The sequence below is a fragment of the Aquarana catesbeiana genome, linkage group LG03, assembly GCF_042186555.1.
Source record: "Aquarana catesbeiana isolate 2022-GZ linkage group LG03, ASM4218655v1, whole genome shotgun sequence".
Lineage (NCBI taxonomy): Eukaryota > Metazoa > Chordata > Amphibia > Anura > Ranidae > Aquarana > Aquarana catesbeiana.
This window is the reverse complement of record NC_133326.1, coordinates 572,969,163-572,986,425: the sequence shown is the minus strand read 5'-3', so window position 1 is coordinate 572,986,425 and position 17,263 is coordinate 572,969,163. Positions and strand designations below refer to the sequence as shown.

The following is a 17,263-nucleotide window of genomic DNA, read 5'->3' as shown; positions in this document are numbered from 1 at the left end:
TTCTAGCACCAAGTGACCCCAAGATACGGGCCCCAAAATCAGAGAATGACATTTTGCGACCCAACTTTGGGGCCCCTATCTCGGGGCCACTTGGTGCTAGGGTTCCTAGCTCCAAGTGGCCCTGAGATACGGGGCCCCAAAGTTGGGTCGCAAAATGTCATTCTCTGCAGACGCTTCTAGACGCAAACGTGGTAAACACGGCTAAACGCGGCATGCAAATGCGGCAAAACGGGAGTTTCTAAACGCCAGTTTCAGAATTTAAAAACATGTGTTCAGCAGAGTTTGCACCGGCGTCTCGTGTGCATGAAGCCTAACAGCTACAGTTCGACTTCTTTTTTTTTTTTTTTTTTTAAATAAGACCCAGTGATGTCACTAGTTCCTAGCCAACTAGCTGGCTGCATTCTCTTTCAAAAAATTGACTACTGTCATTTTATTCAGGTGCCAGGTACTGCTTAAAGGGGAACTCAGGATAATATAGCACTTAACCATGAAGAAGGATCTTCAAAGCCATCAATACAATTGAAAAAGATTCACCAGAAAAGTGTTAAAATGCAATCCATAGGAGGGTAGTAGTTGGAACACTATGCAAGCTTGCCTGGCCACAGGCAACAGGGAACTATGACAGTGCTGAGCTCCCCTCTTTCCGGGTATTGCATCACAGGATACAGGGGACGTATTTGAAGGAAGTAAACTCCTCATCATCAGCCTCAGACTGTGATTGTTCCCTGTTGCTGACATTGGTAGTTTAATTTAATTGGAGACCTGACATGGTCTCTTTAACAAAACGCGTGTCAACCATTAACCAACAGTCTGAGTGGGTCCTAACACTTGACTAGTTGGCCTTGGTAACACCATTATCCTTTTCTTCAGCTTTCTAAAAATAATGGCAAAACCAACAGTGTTCCTTTAAATTTTTAGTTTCTTATTCAGGTTTTTAAATGACTTATCCAGAGTTTCCCTTACAGACCGCTCCTGAAGACTGGTTCTTCACACCAACCAGTCTATTATCTCTCCTTCTTGGCTGACACGCTTGCTTCATGCGCACTAATTCTTTTCTGTTCTTGTCTCTCACTTTTCTTGCAGCAGCTGCGAGCGCATGCCTTGTTTTGACATTGAGTGCCAGAGCCAGCCCCTGAGAATAACATACCACCACCTATCCTTCCCCACCAACGTCCCTGTCCCTGCCGACATTTTCCGCATGGGCCCCTCCCATGTCATTGTGGGCGATAGCATTCAGCTGTCCATCACCAGCGGGAACGAGAAGGGTTATTTCCTCGCAAAAAACGACAACTCCCACAGCGGCCTTGTGGCCGTCCAACATCAAATCACAGTACCCCAGGACTTCCTCCTCACTATCCAGATGAATCTGTTCCGCCATGGGACCTTGAACACGTTTCTAGCCAAACTACATGTTTTTGTCACATCGGAGCTATGATCGGTGGTGTGCTTTTAGCCTCACCTTTGATACTGTTCTCTTTTTTACTGGTTCTATTTTTTATTAGATTTAATAAAGCTTACCTTGTTGCATGCTGTTCTCGGTGTGACTTTGGGGATACAGGAAGGGCAGCCTTTAATGTTGTTATAAAAACTTTATTTGTATGCAAAAGCTGGTCAAAAAAATAAATACAGAGAAGTAGATAGCAATAATGCCAACATCAAATTTGCAGTTTTTTTGTGTTATTGAAGCTTTATAATTGCAGACTGTGAATGAGCAAAGGTTCGGACTGGCAAGCATTTTGCTACAGCAGTCATGTTTTGCTTGGGCCAAAGTTGTGTACAAACAGAAATAAGGGTCACGTCAAACTAGTGATCCTGTGATTGGTGGAAATTTGCCAGCAACAGTATTGTTAAAAGAGGAGCATGAACACTCACCTGCTTCTACGACATTGCTCCCTTACTGGCCAAACCAGTATAGAGATGCATTTTTGTTGCTGGTGAGCAAGATTCGACGGCCATTCAAACAGCAAAGAAGCAACATCTTAGGACCAGATGAATAGTCTCTTTAGTGATACGGCTGCTGGCGAGATGCTTTACTGCATAGTGAGTCACTGACCTGAAATAAACATGCAAGCCAGGAGTTTTGATTTAAATGACTTAAATACTAGTTCCAGGTCAGTAACTAACTGTGAAAAGAATAGAGCTGACATCTCTAAATAAACTATAACAAATAACCAATAGCAGTTCTTAAAGTGTCCAACTCCAGGATTATATATATATATATATATATATATATATATATATATATAAAAAATATATTGGGCCCCTTTCACACATACAGACCATTCGTCCGTTTTTTATCGCATCCTGTTTTTCCTATGGAAAAACAGATGATCATCTATTTTCATCCGCTTCCGTCAACATCAGCTTGAACGTATGAAAGCCCTATTTTTCATCCGTCAAAAAAATGGATAAAGTAAAAAAAGCAGACAAATACAGTCAGCGCATTTCGGCTGCTAGCGGGGCGATCCCCCCCCCCCCCCCCGAGCGGCCGAGAAAGGGTTAAAACCGCCCGCAATGCCCCGCAATATCGGCGTTTTGCCGGCGGTATCCCAGCGCTGCCCCATTGATTTCAATGGGGAGCAGCAGTGGAGTAGCGGTAAACACACCGCTCCTTCACCGCTCCAAAGAATCTGCTGGCAGGACTTTTCCTGACGTCCTGCCAGCGCACCGCTCCGGTGTGAAAGCCCTCTGGCTTTCACACTGGAAACAATGGAGCAGCTGTTTGAGGGCGGATTGCAGGCGCTATTTTTAACGCTATAGCGCCTGCAAAACGCCCTCGGTGTGAAAGGGGTCATACAGTCTGTACAGACTGCTCTTGACCTCTCCTGTCCTGCCCCTTTCCCTGCACACACTGCCCCCCCCCCCCCCCAAAAGAGGACCTGAGGACCTGTCATGTATCTGCTATCACATAGGGGACTATTGGTCCCCTATGTGATAGCAATAAAATAGTAAAAAAAACACATGGAAAATAACTGATAAACTGATGACTGGTGGCTGAACTGATGAAACAAATGGAAGGCATGTGTGAAAGGGGCATGTATATACAGTGCATCCGGAAAGTATTCACAGCGCTTCACTTTTTCCATATTTTGTCACGTTACAGCCTTATTCCAAAATGGATTCAATGAATTATTTTCCTCAAAATTCTACAAACAATACCCCATAATGACAACGTGGAAAAAATTTGTTTGAAATCATTGCAAATTTATTAAAAATAAAAAACGAAAAAAATCTCATGTACATAAGTATTCACAGCCTTTGCTCAATACTTTGCTGAAGCACCTTTGGCACCAATTACAGCCTCAAGTCTTTTTGAGTATGATGCTACAAGCTCGGCACACCTATTTTTGGGCAGTTTCTCCCATTCTTCTTTGCAGGACCTCTCAAGCTCCATCAGGTTGGATGGGGAGCATCGGTGCACAGCCATTTTCAGATCTCTCCAGAGATGTTCAATCAGGTTCAAGTCTGGGCTCTTGCTGGGCCACTCAAGGACATTCACAGAATTGTCCCATAGCCACTCCTTTATTATCTTGGCTGTGTGCTTAGGGTCATTGTCCTGTTGAAAGATGAATCTTTGCCCCAGTCTGAGGTCCAGAGTGCTCTGGAGCAGGTTTTCATCAAGGATGTCTCTGTACCTTACTGCATTCATCTTTACCTCGATCCTGACTAGTCTCCCAGTTCCTGCTGCTGAAAAACATCCCCACAGCATGTTGCCCCCACCACTATGCTTTATTGTAGGGATGGTATTGGCCAGGTGATGAGCGGTGCCTGGTTTTCTCCAGACACAACGCTTGCCATTCAGGCCAAAGAGTTCAATCTTTGTTTCATCAGACCAGAGAATTTTGATCTTGTGGTCTTAGAGTATTTCAGGTGCCTTTTGGCAAACTCCAGTCAGGCTGTCATGTGGGCTTCTGTCTGGCCACTCTACCATACAGGCCTGATTGGTGCTGCAGAAATGGTTGTTCTTCTGGAAGGTTCTTCTCTGTGGAGAGAGGAATGCTGGAGCTCTGTCAGAGTGATCATCGGTTCTTGATCACCTCCCTGACTAAGGCCCTTCTCCCCCAATCGCTTAGTTTGCCCGGGTGGTCCGCTCTAGGAAGAGTCCTGGTGGTTCCAAACTTTTTCAATTCATGGATGATGGAGGCCACTGTGCTCATTGAAACCTTCAATGCTGCAGAAATGATTCAGTACCCCTCCCCAGACCTGTGCCTCGATACAATCCTGTCTCTGATTTCTACAGACAATTCCTTGGACTTCATGGCTTGGTTTGTGCTCTGACATGCACTGTTAGCTGTGGGACCTCATATAGACAGGTGTGTGCCTTTCCAAATCATGTTCAATCAACTGAATTTACCACAGGTGGACTCCAATCAAGTTGTCGAAACATCTCAGGGATGATCAGTGGAAACAGGATGCACTTATGCTCAATTCTGAGTGTCACGTCAAAGGCTGTGAATACTTATGTTTCCATTTTGGAGTAAAGCTGTAACATAACAAAATGTGGAAAGAGTGAAGTGCTGTGAATACTTTCCTGATTTTCCTGATGCACTGTATCTATATTAAAAAAAAAAAGTGTGCAAGTGTGTGTGTGTGTGTGTATATATATATATATATATATATATATATATATATATATAAAATGTGCGCTTTTTTCAGAATGTCCTGTCATCTTTAATTTAGAGCTACCCAACACAGTACATCTTCTCTACCACAAAATGTCCTCAGTCTTCTAAATTGAATGATGTCCAGCATCACTCAACCTGGAAGACCGAGGACATACTGTGAGTGCAGGGCTTTATCATGGTGCTAAGTACACACTGTGGAATAGTGCAGAAAGTAGCTCTGATGTCATCACATCAGCACCGCACTCTGCATTGTTAAAGACCACTCAGCCTGAAGAAGAAGAGGCATCATGTGACTGTCCTGAAGACATTGGAAAATGTGAGGAAAATAAGGAAAATAACATAAAACAAAGGTTCCTCCCCTCCAGAATACACTGATCATTGGCTGCCAGCACTGATTGCATGCTGGTTTTGAAGCATGACCGTTCGAGCGAAGCTGGCTGTACACACGGACCGAAACTCAACCAGTTCCTGCTGAACCAGCCAATTTTCGGCCTCTGTGTACTGAGTTTAAAATGGTTGTATGGAATTTTTTTTCCACATTCAGGTGAATGCAGCATCGGTCCCCCACCGGCTCTAACACTGAGAACCGAACGATCAAATATTGCCGATCGCTCATTTCTCACAGATTCCTGAGCAGAGAGCTGGTGACTGTCAGTCGCCGCTCTCTGCTCTGCCCCCCACCCCTCGCTCACTGGGATGCTGGGCTGTGATGGAAAATCAAACATTTTAGGGCTGGAGTTGGGCTTTAAGGAATTACAGCACAGGAATTCAGCTGTGAATTGGAAATATTGCTCAACTCTAATATCTGCAATTCTGAACTGGTGCATATTTATAAAGTAGTAATTGTGACATTAACCAAAAAATTACTGCAGGTGAATCTTTATCATGATCAATGTGTTTAAATATACAGTGAATTATTCAATCACTGCCATTTAAAATTATATGCACAAGAAAGATTTATCTGCAATGAATGCTTGGTAAATGTCACATTCTTTATAAATATGCCCCTAAGTATGTTCAGCCGTGAATGTCATTAAAACTCTTTTCCATAAACTGGTATGCAATATAATGAATTTTTTGTTTAGTGCTTTTAAATATTTTGCTGCATTTCTTGTGTATTACTTTTGTGTATTTAATTGACAGCCTCAATTGAAATGAAATTTCAGTGTATTGTTTTCTTTGTCTTTTGAAAATACATTTTACTAAAAAAGAAAACAGTTTCATTGTTAATATTCATTCTAGAACTACCGGGCGGGTGCTTTATTATCCTGGGTGGATGATGTCCTCTTGCTCTTGCGCCCTAGGTTCCATGCAGCAGCATGAAATGTAACCCGCTGCATCCACCAGACACAGTGGATTGTTGTGCCAGGCCGCTGTTTGCGGCCCTGGTACTATGTGATCTCTGTGACCAATCACAGCAATCACATGCCATTTGTAAACAATGGCTGTCATTCATAGCCATTGTGTACTATTGTGATCTATGTGATTTGTCACAGTAATCACATGGTACAGGGCCAATCACAGAGGACTTGTACCATGTGATAGATGTGGTCATTCACAATAGTACACAATGGCACATGATTAGATGCCATTCTCAGTGTAAAAATGATTACTTGTACAGTTATCCGTGATAAGCAATCATAGTATATATAAAAAAAAAAAACCCGATCACCTCCCTAGAGCATTACAGTGTCACTGTGTTGACAATATACTGCTCTGTTGACAGTATGTAAAAAAAGAAAACAAACTGTATAAAAAAAAAAAAAGTTTAAAAGACTGTAAAAACTTTTAAATATGATCTTTTTTTTTTACACACTGTCACTGTTTCCCTGATCTCCGCCACACCAGTCATATGGTGACACGGGACTGCTCTGGTGACAGTATGTAAAAAAAATATAATTGTTATTTATTTCTTAATTTTTCAAAAAAGGGAGTATTTGTACTGTCCTGGCATTTTAGGGCCTCAAGAAATGAGACAGGTCACTAGTACAACAGGATTGATCAATTTTCAAATATATATACCATAGTTTGTAGACTCTATAACTTTCACACAGACTAATATACAGTACACTGATTTTGATTATTTTATACCAAAGAAATGTAGCAGAATACATCTTGGTCTACGTTTTATGAAGAGAGAACATTTATTTGCAAAATTTTATGACAGAAACTAAGAAAAATGTGTTTTTTTTCTGTATTTTTCATTTTTATAGCAAAAAGAAAACAAACAAACTGTTAATTAAATACCAGAAATAAATATATAGGCTGCACTTTCAAATATACGTGTGAATCACAAACCATGATACATCTAGTAACTAGTGACTGTAAAAATTGACAATAGTGCAACAAATAGTTATGAACACTTAAAAATGAACATATAAATGAAAATAAATAATCATACCAGTAAAAAGTGCTATAACATGCATCCATATGGTAATTGGTTGTTTCAAAATTATTGTTCATAAAGTCATATAGTGTTCATTATTATGAACAATAATTCTGTCTCAAAAAAATGATAAAACATTTATATAGGTACAATGTTGCGTAGCTGAGTAATTGTCTTTCAAAATGTGACAGCGCTGAAAGCCTAAAATTGGCCTGGGCAGGAATGAGGTGAAAGGGTATTGAAGTTTCCAATGGGTCTGTCAGTGTCTGATAATGATTTGACGTAAGACAAGAACCATATATATGAACTTAAAATACATTTCAGGCACATTAAAGTAAACCTGTGCCTTACTGAAGTCATGGAGATAGATAAAAAGTCAGATAAACACTGTACTAATGGCCTACATTTCCATAGTCTTACAGTACCTCCGTATTTCTTTCTGTTATAATACAATTTTATTAAGGGTTTGGCACATTACATAACAATGATTAATCTCAGGGACAGTAAGAGGTTCCACCTTTCTTTCATAGCAGTATGCCATTTGTCAATGGCCTTTTTTTTGCTTCAAGCAGGTTTTGCATAACAAGTCGATGGCAATGGAAACTTGGAGCAGGTCAGGTGCAGGTCTAATGCACCTGTCAGTGAATTCGGAATGGTCTTAATAGCGCCTCAAACTGATGGCATTGACACAAGCCCAAAGCCTGTGAACACAGGCCCTTAAATGGCATAGTCCAATAGTCACCAAGATCTGACCACATTGCCCAGTGCTCTCCATAATCTAACAGACCTGGTCAGACACGCCCCCCTGGAGCACTGGAGTGGTAAGACATGAAGAGCATTTCCACTGAAAGAAGGAAGAAGTTAAAAGCATTTCCTGGTGTAAAGCAGTTAAAATTACGACATACAGCCAGACAGTTCTACAAGTGGAAATAAAGGCTTAACATTTCAAATAGGCTTGAGATCTAGTCATGACAATGGGATGACCCTGTGTTGGGTACTTGTTTCAAGGTTTCAAGGCTTTATTCCAATTTCTGACGATAAAACTAGACACGTGCAATTTGTTTCGTTCCGAATTGTTTTTTTGTCAAAATTCAGCATATTTGTCAACCACTTCCCACCCAACGACGTCATATAACGTCCTGGACTTTGAGTGGAGATATCTGAATGATGCCTGCAGCCGGCAATTCCCTACACCGTAAGAACAATCATAGCGGCTGTTCAGCCACTTGATCGCTCTTACAGGCAGCAGGAGGGGAGCCACAGCCAGCTCGCCCATACAATCGGCGAGAGGGAGAGGCAATTCAGTCCATGACGGAAGTTTACCATAGAGAATCTGGTGGGCCAGGTGGCCCACGGACGTCTCTACGATCTTTCGGAGACCAGACGCGATGTTATGAAGTCACACCCGTCCTCTGCATTTGAAAAGATGCCGCCGCCTCGGCTTGGAAGCCAGGATCGTTTCTTTTTTTTTATTCAGGCTTCCCAGCCTAGAGTTGAGATCTGGGGACTTATTGACCCCAGTTCTCGCTGTAAAGAGGACTTGTCACGCACTATTCCTATTACAATGTAAAATTCCTTGTAACAAAACAGTGATTAAAAAAAAACAATGTTATAAAAGAGTGTCAAAATAGAAAAATAAAAGTAAAATAAACAGTAGAAATTTATTTTTTTTAAAGTGCCCCCCGTCCCCGTGTGCTCACGTGCAGAAGCGAACGCATACGTAGGTCGCGCCCACATATGTAAACAACAATCAAACCACACATTTGCGGTATTGCTGCGAACATTAGCGTGAGAGCAATAATTCTAGTGCTAGATCTCCTCTGTAACTCTAAACAGGTAACCTGTAAACAATTTTAAAGCATTCGAAAAACTGAAAATCAGAAAGAACGAAAATCCGAAAATTTGAAAATCTGAAAATCAGAAAGAATGAAAATCCAAAAATAAGAACGAAAATTCGAAAGAACAAAAAACATTCAGATAATTTATATTCTAATTAAAATATTAGGTTTATTAACCATTATTATATATTTTTTTATTATTTTTATTTATTAATAATATTAAAAAATAATAATAGTAAAAACTATAATAATAGTTATAAACTATTAAATTATAGGTATTGGAATTTCCTTTCAAATTTGGCTGTTCAAATACGAATTTATCCGAAGTTACGAATTATCTGGCATTCGTTATTTTGGATAATTCGTAACTTCGGATAAATTTGTATTCGTTACCTAACAGCCAAATTTGACAGGAAATTCTAATACCTATAATTTAATAGTTAGTAATAGTTATTATTAGTTAGTTAATATTTCAGATTTTCGATTTTTTTGGGGTCTTCTAGTTTTCGGATTTTCGTTCTCATTTTTGGATTATTAACTATTATTATAATTTTTATTATTACTATTATTATTATTATGTATTTTTAATACATAATAATAATAATAATAACTATAATAATGGTTAATAAACTTAAAATTTTAATTACAATACAAATGATCCAAATGTTTTTTGTTCTTTCAAATTTCCGGATTTTCATTCTTATTTTCGGATTTTTCATTCTTTACGATTTTCAAATTTTCAGATTTTCGTTCTTTTGAATTTTCGAATTTTGGATTTTTGTTTTTTTGAATTTTTGAATTTCGAATTTTCATTCTTTTGAATTATTACAAATGAACAAAATAACAAAAAACCTAAACAAATGTAGTGTAACAAATTTGAATTTATCCAAAGTTATGAATGTATTCAAAATAACAAATATCGATCATCAAATGATCCAAAAAAAACCGAATGAAACAAAAACGAAAAAAACCCAAATTTTTCGGCAGTGTACATGTCTAGATAAAACCTTTACATGAAAGGTGAGTAGTATATACATTTATCATACATCTTACACAAGAAAAAAGATACCTGCAGGTTTTAGGATTGCTCTTAAAAGCATTGGCAAAATCCCAAATGGTAGATGTGATACAGTCTGTCACTAGCAGGGGCGTAACTAGAAATAGCAGGGCCCCATAGCAAAATGTTGTATGGGGCCCCCCTGCAAACATCCCCCCCCACAGCTGCCCTAGTGTCAATGCAGCGTGACCTGTGCCACACATAGCATGACCTGTGCCCAATTCAGAGTGACCTGCGCACAATGCAGCGTGACCTGTGCCCAATGCAGCGTGACCTGTGCCCCATACAGCGTGACCTGTGCCCAATGCAGCGTGACCTGTGCCCCATACAGCGTGACCTGTGCTCCATACAGTGTGACCTGTGCCCAATGCAGTGTGACCTGTGCCCCATGCAGCGTGTCCTGTGCCCCATGCAGCATGACCTGTGCCCCATGCAGCATGACCTGTGCCCCATGCAGCGTGACCTGTGCCCAATGCAGCGTGACCTGTGCCCCATGCAGCGTGACCTGTGCCCAATGCAGCGTGACCTGTGCCCAATGCAACGTGACCTGTGCCCCATGCAGCGTGACCTGTGCCCAATACAGCCTGGTCTGCCTGTGCCCCATACAGCCTCACCTGTGCAGAGGAAGAGGCAAGCCACCCCGATCAGCAGAGAGCGGGATTGCCCGCTGTAATAGCTTTCATTTGAATTTCCCGTCTTCCCGGGACTCATCGTCACATAGCCCCACCTCTTGACCTGATGCCTTTGATGATGTCACACGTCCCGTATTGGATTGGCGTTCTGTCTATCAAAGGCGCCGGGCCAAGAGGTGGAGCTATGTAACTATGTATTTGACATACCTGGACGACACAGGAAGCTGGAAAACGCTGATATAGACAGCTCTACTCCAATGATCTCCGCTTGTTTCTGGGTCCCATGCTGAGTGGCTGCCCTGATGCTTTGGATCTTTCTCTTATAGTACAAGGTGGAGAGGCGGGCCAGTGATGTCACACTCTCCACCTTGTCCAATCAGAGAATGCTTTGTATTCATTCAGAGGATGCAAAGAATTCTCTGAATTGCACCCGTGCCAAACATCCAACCACCTGTGTTAAAATGCAGCAGGGTAACCGCTCAGCATGGGACCCGTGGTGCCAACTCCAGTGACTTCAAGCTTCCATGGGGATTGGCAAGGTATGGTAAATGTATGGTTACATTGATCCAAGCTGGACCAATGTAACTACTGTATGTATGTAGCACCCCCCTGATCCCCGGCATTTCACCTCGGGGTGTAGGTTGCTAGGCATGGCAGGATGTGAACAAGAGTAATAAGATAGGCACCAGTCACTTAATCCTCAACAAAAGTGAGTTTATTGCGCACACAATGAAGATTCAGGGAGAGCGGAATAGGATAGCATAGGATACCTTAGGTTAATTGACTAGCATACTAGCAGACTTCTCACCCAAATATAAAGGTAGTAATACAGAAAAATTCCTTTAAGCTGTACCCAGCGTTCTATACTTTCTTAGCAACAGATGTCTCCATTAGCAACCGCAACTCACAGTAAAGTGCAGGACTTGGTTGTGTCTGTCTTTGATGCTTTCCCATAAATCCCCACCTGTGTCAGAGAGGCTTCAGGTACTCCATTTCAGGTTCCCATCAGCTCATACAGGTCCTTAATTGCAGAGCATGAACTACATGGCTAGGCCTTAGGCTTCAGGCCTACCCAGCACAGCGGTTCCTCCCACACCCACCCCAGACCATGGACTGGGCAGGAGGACCCTGATCGCTTGACCTCCCCGAATATTTATACTCTTCCAGCATGAACTAGTGGCCAGAAAACTCCTACTGATTGGCTAGAAGATGTGTGCATATTTTTACTGCAGCTCATCATACTAATGCCAAAGGTACCAGTGACGCCTACTGGCAAAAGGGAGGAACTACAGCAACAATGAACTTATGGGAAATCTCAAATGACCAGACTACAAATGAAAGAGGAACTGCAGTCTGCTCACGTAATTTTTAATAAAAACATCTTTGCCATTCTGAAGCTTCCCTCCAACCACTTTGCATATTATTCTATATATACTATGATTCTGTACTTGCCAAATATGCTGCAGAAATCTCCCTCCACTAAGTCTGGCTGCATCCATTTTAACTGTGGAAAGCTGAAGCTGCTGCCTGTTTACTTCCTGGATTTACACAGAGGCACACCTCCAGCTCTGCAGCCCTGCAGCTCTCATTGGCCCTCTTATTACTCACCCCCCCTCCCTTCCTGGAAAACTCTCACGAGAGGCTAATGACCAGACAAAAAACAGGAAGTGGGCTGTATAAGGTAATTACTGGCAGAAAAAAAATGCTAAAAAAAAATTGGAATGCCGCGTACACACGACTGGACTTTCCGGCAGAAAAGGTCAGACGGAATAATTCCATCGGACATTCCGATCGTGTGTGGCCTTTTTCGAACTTTTTCTTTCTAAAATTCTGACAGACCTAGAAATAGAACATGTTTCAAATCTTTCCGACGGAATCAGTTCCTATCGGGAAAACCGCTCGTCTGTATGCTATTCCGACGGACCAAAAACGACGCAAGGGCAGCTATTGTCTACTGGCTATGGAACTTCCTTTTTCTTTTTTTACAAGAGAAAAAAAATGTTATTCAATTTTTACAGTACAAGCGATGTATATACACAGTTGTTTACAGAGATGTTATTGCATGAATTGTCACAAAACAGATAGGCTGCACATTGAAACAGGAGAAAGATGTGCAGAGCTGTTAAAGTACATCACATTAGGATATGAGTTCGGAAGTAGTAGGTTCCAACAGTACTATTTAAGGAGATCCTGGGGGGAAAAAAGGGGGGGGGGGGAGGAGGGCAGGGGGTGAAGGAAGGATCTCATCAACTTTGCTAAGATCACAAAGCTCAAACAATGGTTAGACATTCAGGACAGCATAGCAGTATTACACTGTTACGGGGCAAGTCCAACAGCAATCTCTTAATGGTCATCCGCCACCTCCGTGCCCCAGGCATCTATCCATCCCGACCATATTTTGTCAAATTTGCTAGGGCAATTTCGGTTGGCATAGGTAAGCTTATACAGTGGCAGCACCGAGTTCAGTGTTAGGCGCCATGAGGACACCCTGGGAGGCGTATTGTCTTTCCAATGGAGGAATATCTCTCTACGGGCATAGAAAGTAGCATAATTCAGGAATAGCCTAGTATATTTACCCCTTACCCTAGAGACAAAAACATTAAGCAGCATCATTTTGGGGTCTGTTCCAAGTTCCAGGGAGGTAACCCGGCTGAGGGTGTCGGCTATCTCTGACCAACAGTCTCAGAGGCGGGGACAGGACCATGTCATATGGAAGAAGGAGGCAGATCTCTGATCACATCTAAGGCAGGCCACTGGGGTGCTAGGGTTCATGATTGTCAATCGCTTAGGAGTGTGGTAGGCCCTGTGGAGGAACTTCTGCATAAATCGGTCTCTGGCCAAGATCATATTAGTGACAAAGGAAGATACACATGTCTCCCAATCCTCCTCTGATAGATCTGGGATGTCTAATTTCCACTTAGCTAGGGTTTTTTCAAATTTCTTTAGCGGGGCTATGGACAAGTGGAAGTACAGGGAGGAAAGGGGTTTATCTATGATCTTGGCAGTAAGTAGTCCCTCCACAGGGTCTGATCCCAGTATGATTTGTGCTGGGAACTGTTTCCCATACGCATGTCGAAGCTGATAGTATCGAAACAACATCCATCCCGGTAATGCGTAGGCACTTTTTAGATCAAAGAAGGATCTCAGTTTACCCCCGGTAACTATATGCTTCGATTTGACTATACCCTTCCTTGCCCAGACCTGGGGGTCTGGAACGGTGTTCAAATGTGGTAGATTGGGATTGCCCCAGAGAGGAATATGGAGAGAGAACATCTCAGGAGAGCTAAAACGGATTCTGGCTTTGTTCCATACAGTGATGGTTGTGCGCATCAGCTCAGTGATGCCAGGGTGAGCTCTCGCCCCCCCTGAATACCACATTGCTGAGAGAGGAGTATGAGCCCATTATGGCTGCCTCCAAGGTCACTGCTGGGTTGTCTTGTAATTGGGAAAACCACTATCTGACCGTCACCAGGACGGCCACCCAGAAGTAGATCTGAAAATCCGGTAGGGACAGGCCCCCCTGGGTGATGGGCAGCTGAAGGGTGGTAACAGCTAGTCGTGGGGGTCTTCCGTTCCAAACAAAGGAAGATATTATACTTTTTATTTTGGCGAAGAATGAAGCCGGTGGAATCAAAGGGGCATTTCGAAAGAGGTAAAGGATTTTGGGGAGATAAATCATTTTAACTAAGTTTACTCTACCTACTGGTGATAGGGGAAGGGTCCTCCAGGCTCCACATCTCTGTGAGAAGTTTTTAAGTAATGGTTGAAGGTTCAGCTCATAGTATGAGGACAGCGTAGTCCCAATCTTTACACCTAAGTATTTGAATTCAGATGTCCAGTTGAGGGGGGTGCCTGTTGGTGGGTGGTGACCCGACACATTTAGTGAAAAAAGGAGTGATTTCCCCCAATTGACCTTAATGCCCGAAAATAAGCCGAATTCATCTATTATGTGAAGCGCTGGTGGGAGGGAGGAAATGTCCTTGAGGAAGAGGAGTGTATCATCGGCATATAAGGATATTTTATCTGTTACTACGCCAACTTGGATTCCCTTTACTGAAGGGGCAGATCTAATACGAGCGTATTATGGCTAGCGCGAATAATCCAGAGGATAGTGGGCAGCCCTGTCTGGTGCCCCTGGACAGGGGAAACGGCAAGGAGAGCGATTTGTTTGTGCGTATGCGGGGCGTGGGATTGTGGTATAACATTTGGACACAGCTGATAAAAGGAGGGCCAAACCCGAATTTGCGAAGGACCGCCAAGAGGTAGCGCCACTCAACCGAGCCAAAAGCCTTTTCGGCGTCTAAGGAGGCGACTACCCCCGGCCGTCCCCGCCCGCCCTGGAGAGATGTGTAAGGAGGCATCAGATGTTTATGTTGGTCCCTCTGCCTGGCATAAAGCCAGACTGGTCCTCGTGCACCAATGCCGTAATTACAGTGTTTAAGCGAGCGGCCAAAACCTTAGCCAACAGCTTGGTGTCCACATTAAGGAGGGAGATTGGGCGATATGAAGAACACTGTTCAGGGGGCTTACCAGGTTTAAGGATGACCACTATTACTGCCTCAGCTATTGTTGGGGGTAATGAGTTCCCTTCCATGGCCTTTTGCAGTACTAGTCTAAACGATGGTAATATTTCGTCAGCATAAGTTTTAAAGAATTCGGCAGGTATCCCATCTGGACCTGGCATTTTGCTGTTTTGCAAGGAGGCAACTGCCCTCTGTAATTCCTCTAATAGGATAGGACCGTCTAAAGCTTCTCTAAATGTGGATGTCAGGCAAGGGAGCTCCACCTCGTCGAGGTATGCCGTCAGTTCTTCGTCCGTGCACTCCATCCGAGAACCATAGAGTTCCCGATAGAATGACGCAAATCTGTCATTGATGGAAGAGGGCTCTGTCAGAGTCGTCCCATCTGAGTCACATATGGACGAGATAGTCACCGGGAGGAGCTTTCCCTCGCCAACCATGCCAGCATACTGCCTGTCTTCTCCCCATGCTCAAAGATTCTTTGGGACTGATGTAGGAACTTTGTTTTGGTAGCTGATGTGCGTAGTAGTAGAACATCCCTCAACGCTGCCTGGAAGTTAGAATAGGCTCTCGGAGTCCCCGACTCGGAGTATTCCTCCTCAAGTGCTGTCACCCTCTCCTCAGCCTTTCGGGTCTCCTCCCTCAGATTTTTACGGACCTTGCGGATATGCGACTGCAAGTTGACGCTGGTAAAGGCCTTAAATGCGTCCCAAGACATGATCAGAGACACTGATTGAATCAACTCCCTCCAATATTGCATCGCCTCAGACCTATATGGTTCCGCTATTCAGGAATCAGACAGCCAGAACCTGGACAGTCTCCACAAACTCTCCCCCGGTGTAGAGGACATGCACAGCTTCAAGGCAAGGGGGGCGTGATCGGATATGCCATGGGGGAGAATGGTGATATCCCGAACCCTGGGTAGGACAGATCCCCCCGCAAAGGCAAGGTCTATACGTGAGAGGGTTTTGTGTGGAGCTGAGTGACATGTATAAGCCCTCCGAGAAGGGTTACGCCATCTCCAAACATCAGTGAGATTAGAAGCTTCCGCCCAGGAGAGCAGCTCTGAAGATGAGCCCACTCCGGGTGAGAGTCTGTCCATTCCAGGATCCGGGGCCAGGTTAAAGTCCCCCCAGTATCACCACATTATCCGTAGCGTAGGTAGCAATTCTAGATATAAGCTGATTAAGTAATCTCATGGAGGCCGCATCCTCCACCCGCAGCCTGGCCGGGAACAGCATACTGTACTTGATATGGTGGGAGGGGAGCCTCGCTCTCACAGCATCAAAGGATTTCCGCTGCTTTTGGGTTTCCAGCAAGTAATCTGGAAAGATTAGGAGTTTGGCGTTTTCGAAGCGGAGTTCGCCCTGGGCCCTGGCTTCCGGCATCACAATATCTCTATCCCGAAAGTGAAGGAGTTTAAAGATAGCCGTTCGGGGCGGTGCTCTCTGGGGTCCCCTCGTGGTGGGTATGTGATGGGCCCTTTCCACTATAAAAAATGGAGAAAAGCGCACTGAAGGGAGTAGCTGTTGCAGTAGGCGTTCAGCGAAGGCCGTAGGGTTCGTGCCCTTTGCCCCCTCAGGGAGACCCAAGATGCGCAAATTATTCCTTCTGTTACAGTTCTCTGCATCTTCTGCGCGGGACTCAAGTGTTTTAACCCTGGCTTTAAGTGCATGAATGTCGGCCCCATGATCACGTACCGTATCTTCCACCTGGGAGACCCTGTGCTCCATCTCAGTCATTCTGCCATGAAAGGCATCAAAGTCCTTCCTAATGAACTCCACATTAACTTGAATATGATCCACCTTACCATTCAGGGTGGTTATGGCCTGTAGGACTGCTTTAAAATCAGCCGCCGTAGCAGGCAGCCTATCACAGTCTTCGGCCTGGTTCTCCATACGGGCAGGAGTCGTAGGCAAGGCCCCGGCTTTGGCCCTGTTTGCACTGTCGGGCTTTGTGGCCTTTTTCCGGATTCTGGGTTGGTTCTTCCTCCTGTGCATGCCCCAGGGAAGGGTACCAGGAGCGGAGGGGACAGGGAGAACCTGCTGGGACCCTCCTCTCAGCGTCCGGACGGGTACCACGCCGGCCTTGTGAGGCCGCGGGCAGGATTTCCAGGCGAGTCCCCGGCTTCGGCCTAGTCCACGATGTCCGGCTGGATAGTTTTTTCCGCGACCTCGGCTGGCCGTTTTCCTCCCCAGGTGGTCC

General features: G+C 43.9%; 1 protein-coding gene across 3 annotated transcripts in view; it reads left to right on the top strand.

Annotated features, from left to right (window-relative positions):
* FBLN1 (fibulin 1) overlaps positions 1-17,263 on the top strand; it is a 154,060-nt gene that overhangs the window by 85,436 nt on the left and 51,361 nt on the right. Inside the window, exon 15 of one of the 3 annotated variants that reach the window (XM_073621915.1) lies at positions 1,087-5,840. The exons of 1 other annotated variant lie outside the window; for it this stretch is intronic. In XM_073621915.1, coding sequence (XP_073478016.1) covers positions 1,087-1,435 — 349 coding nt within the window. In that variant the 3' untranslated portion in view covers positions 1,436-5,840. Of the gene's footprint in view, positions 1-1,083; positions 5,841-17,263 lie in introns of those variants that run through there. One more of the 3 variants, XM_073621914.1, reaches the window with a different exon arrangement.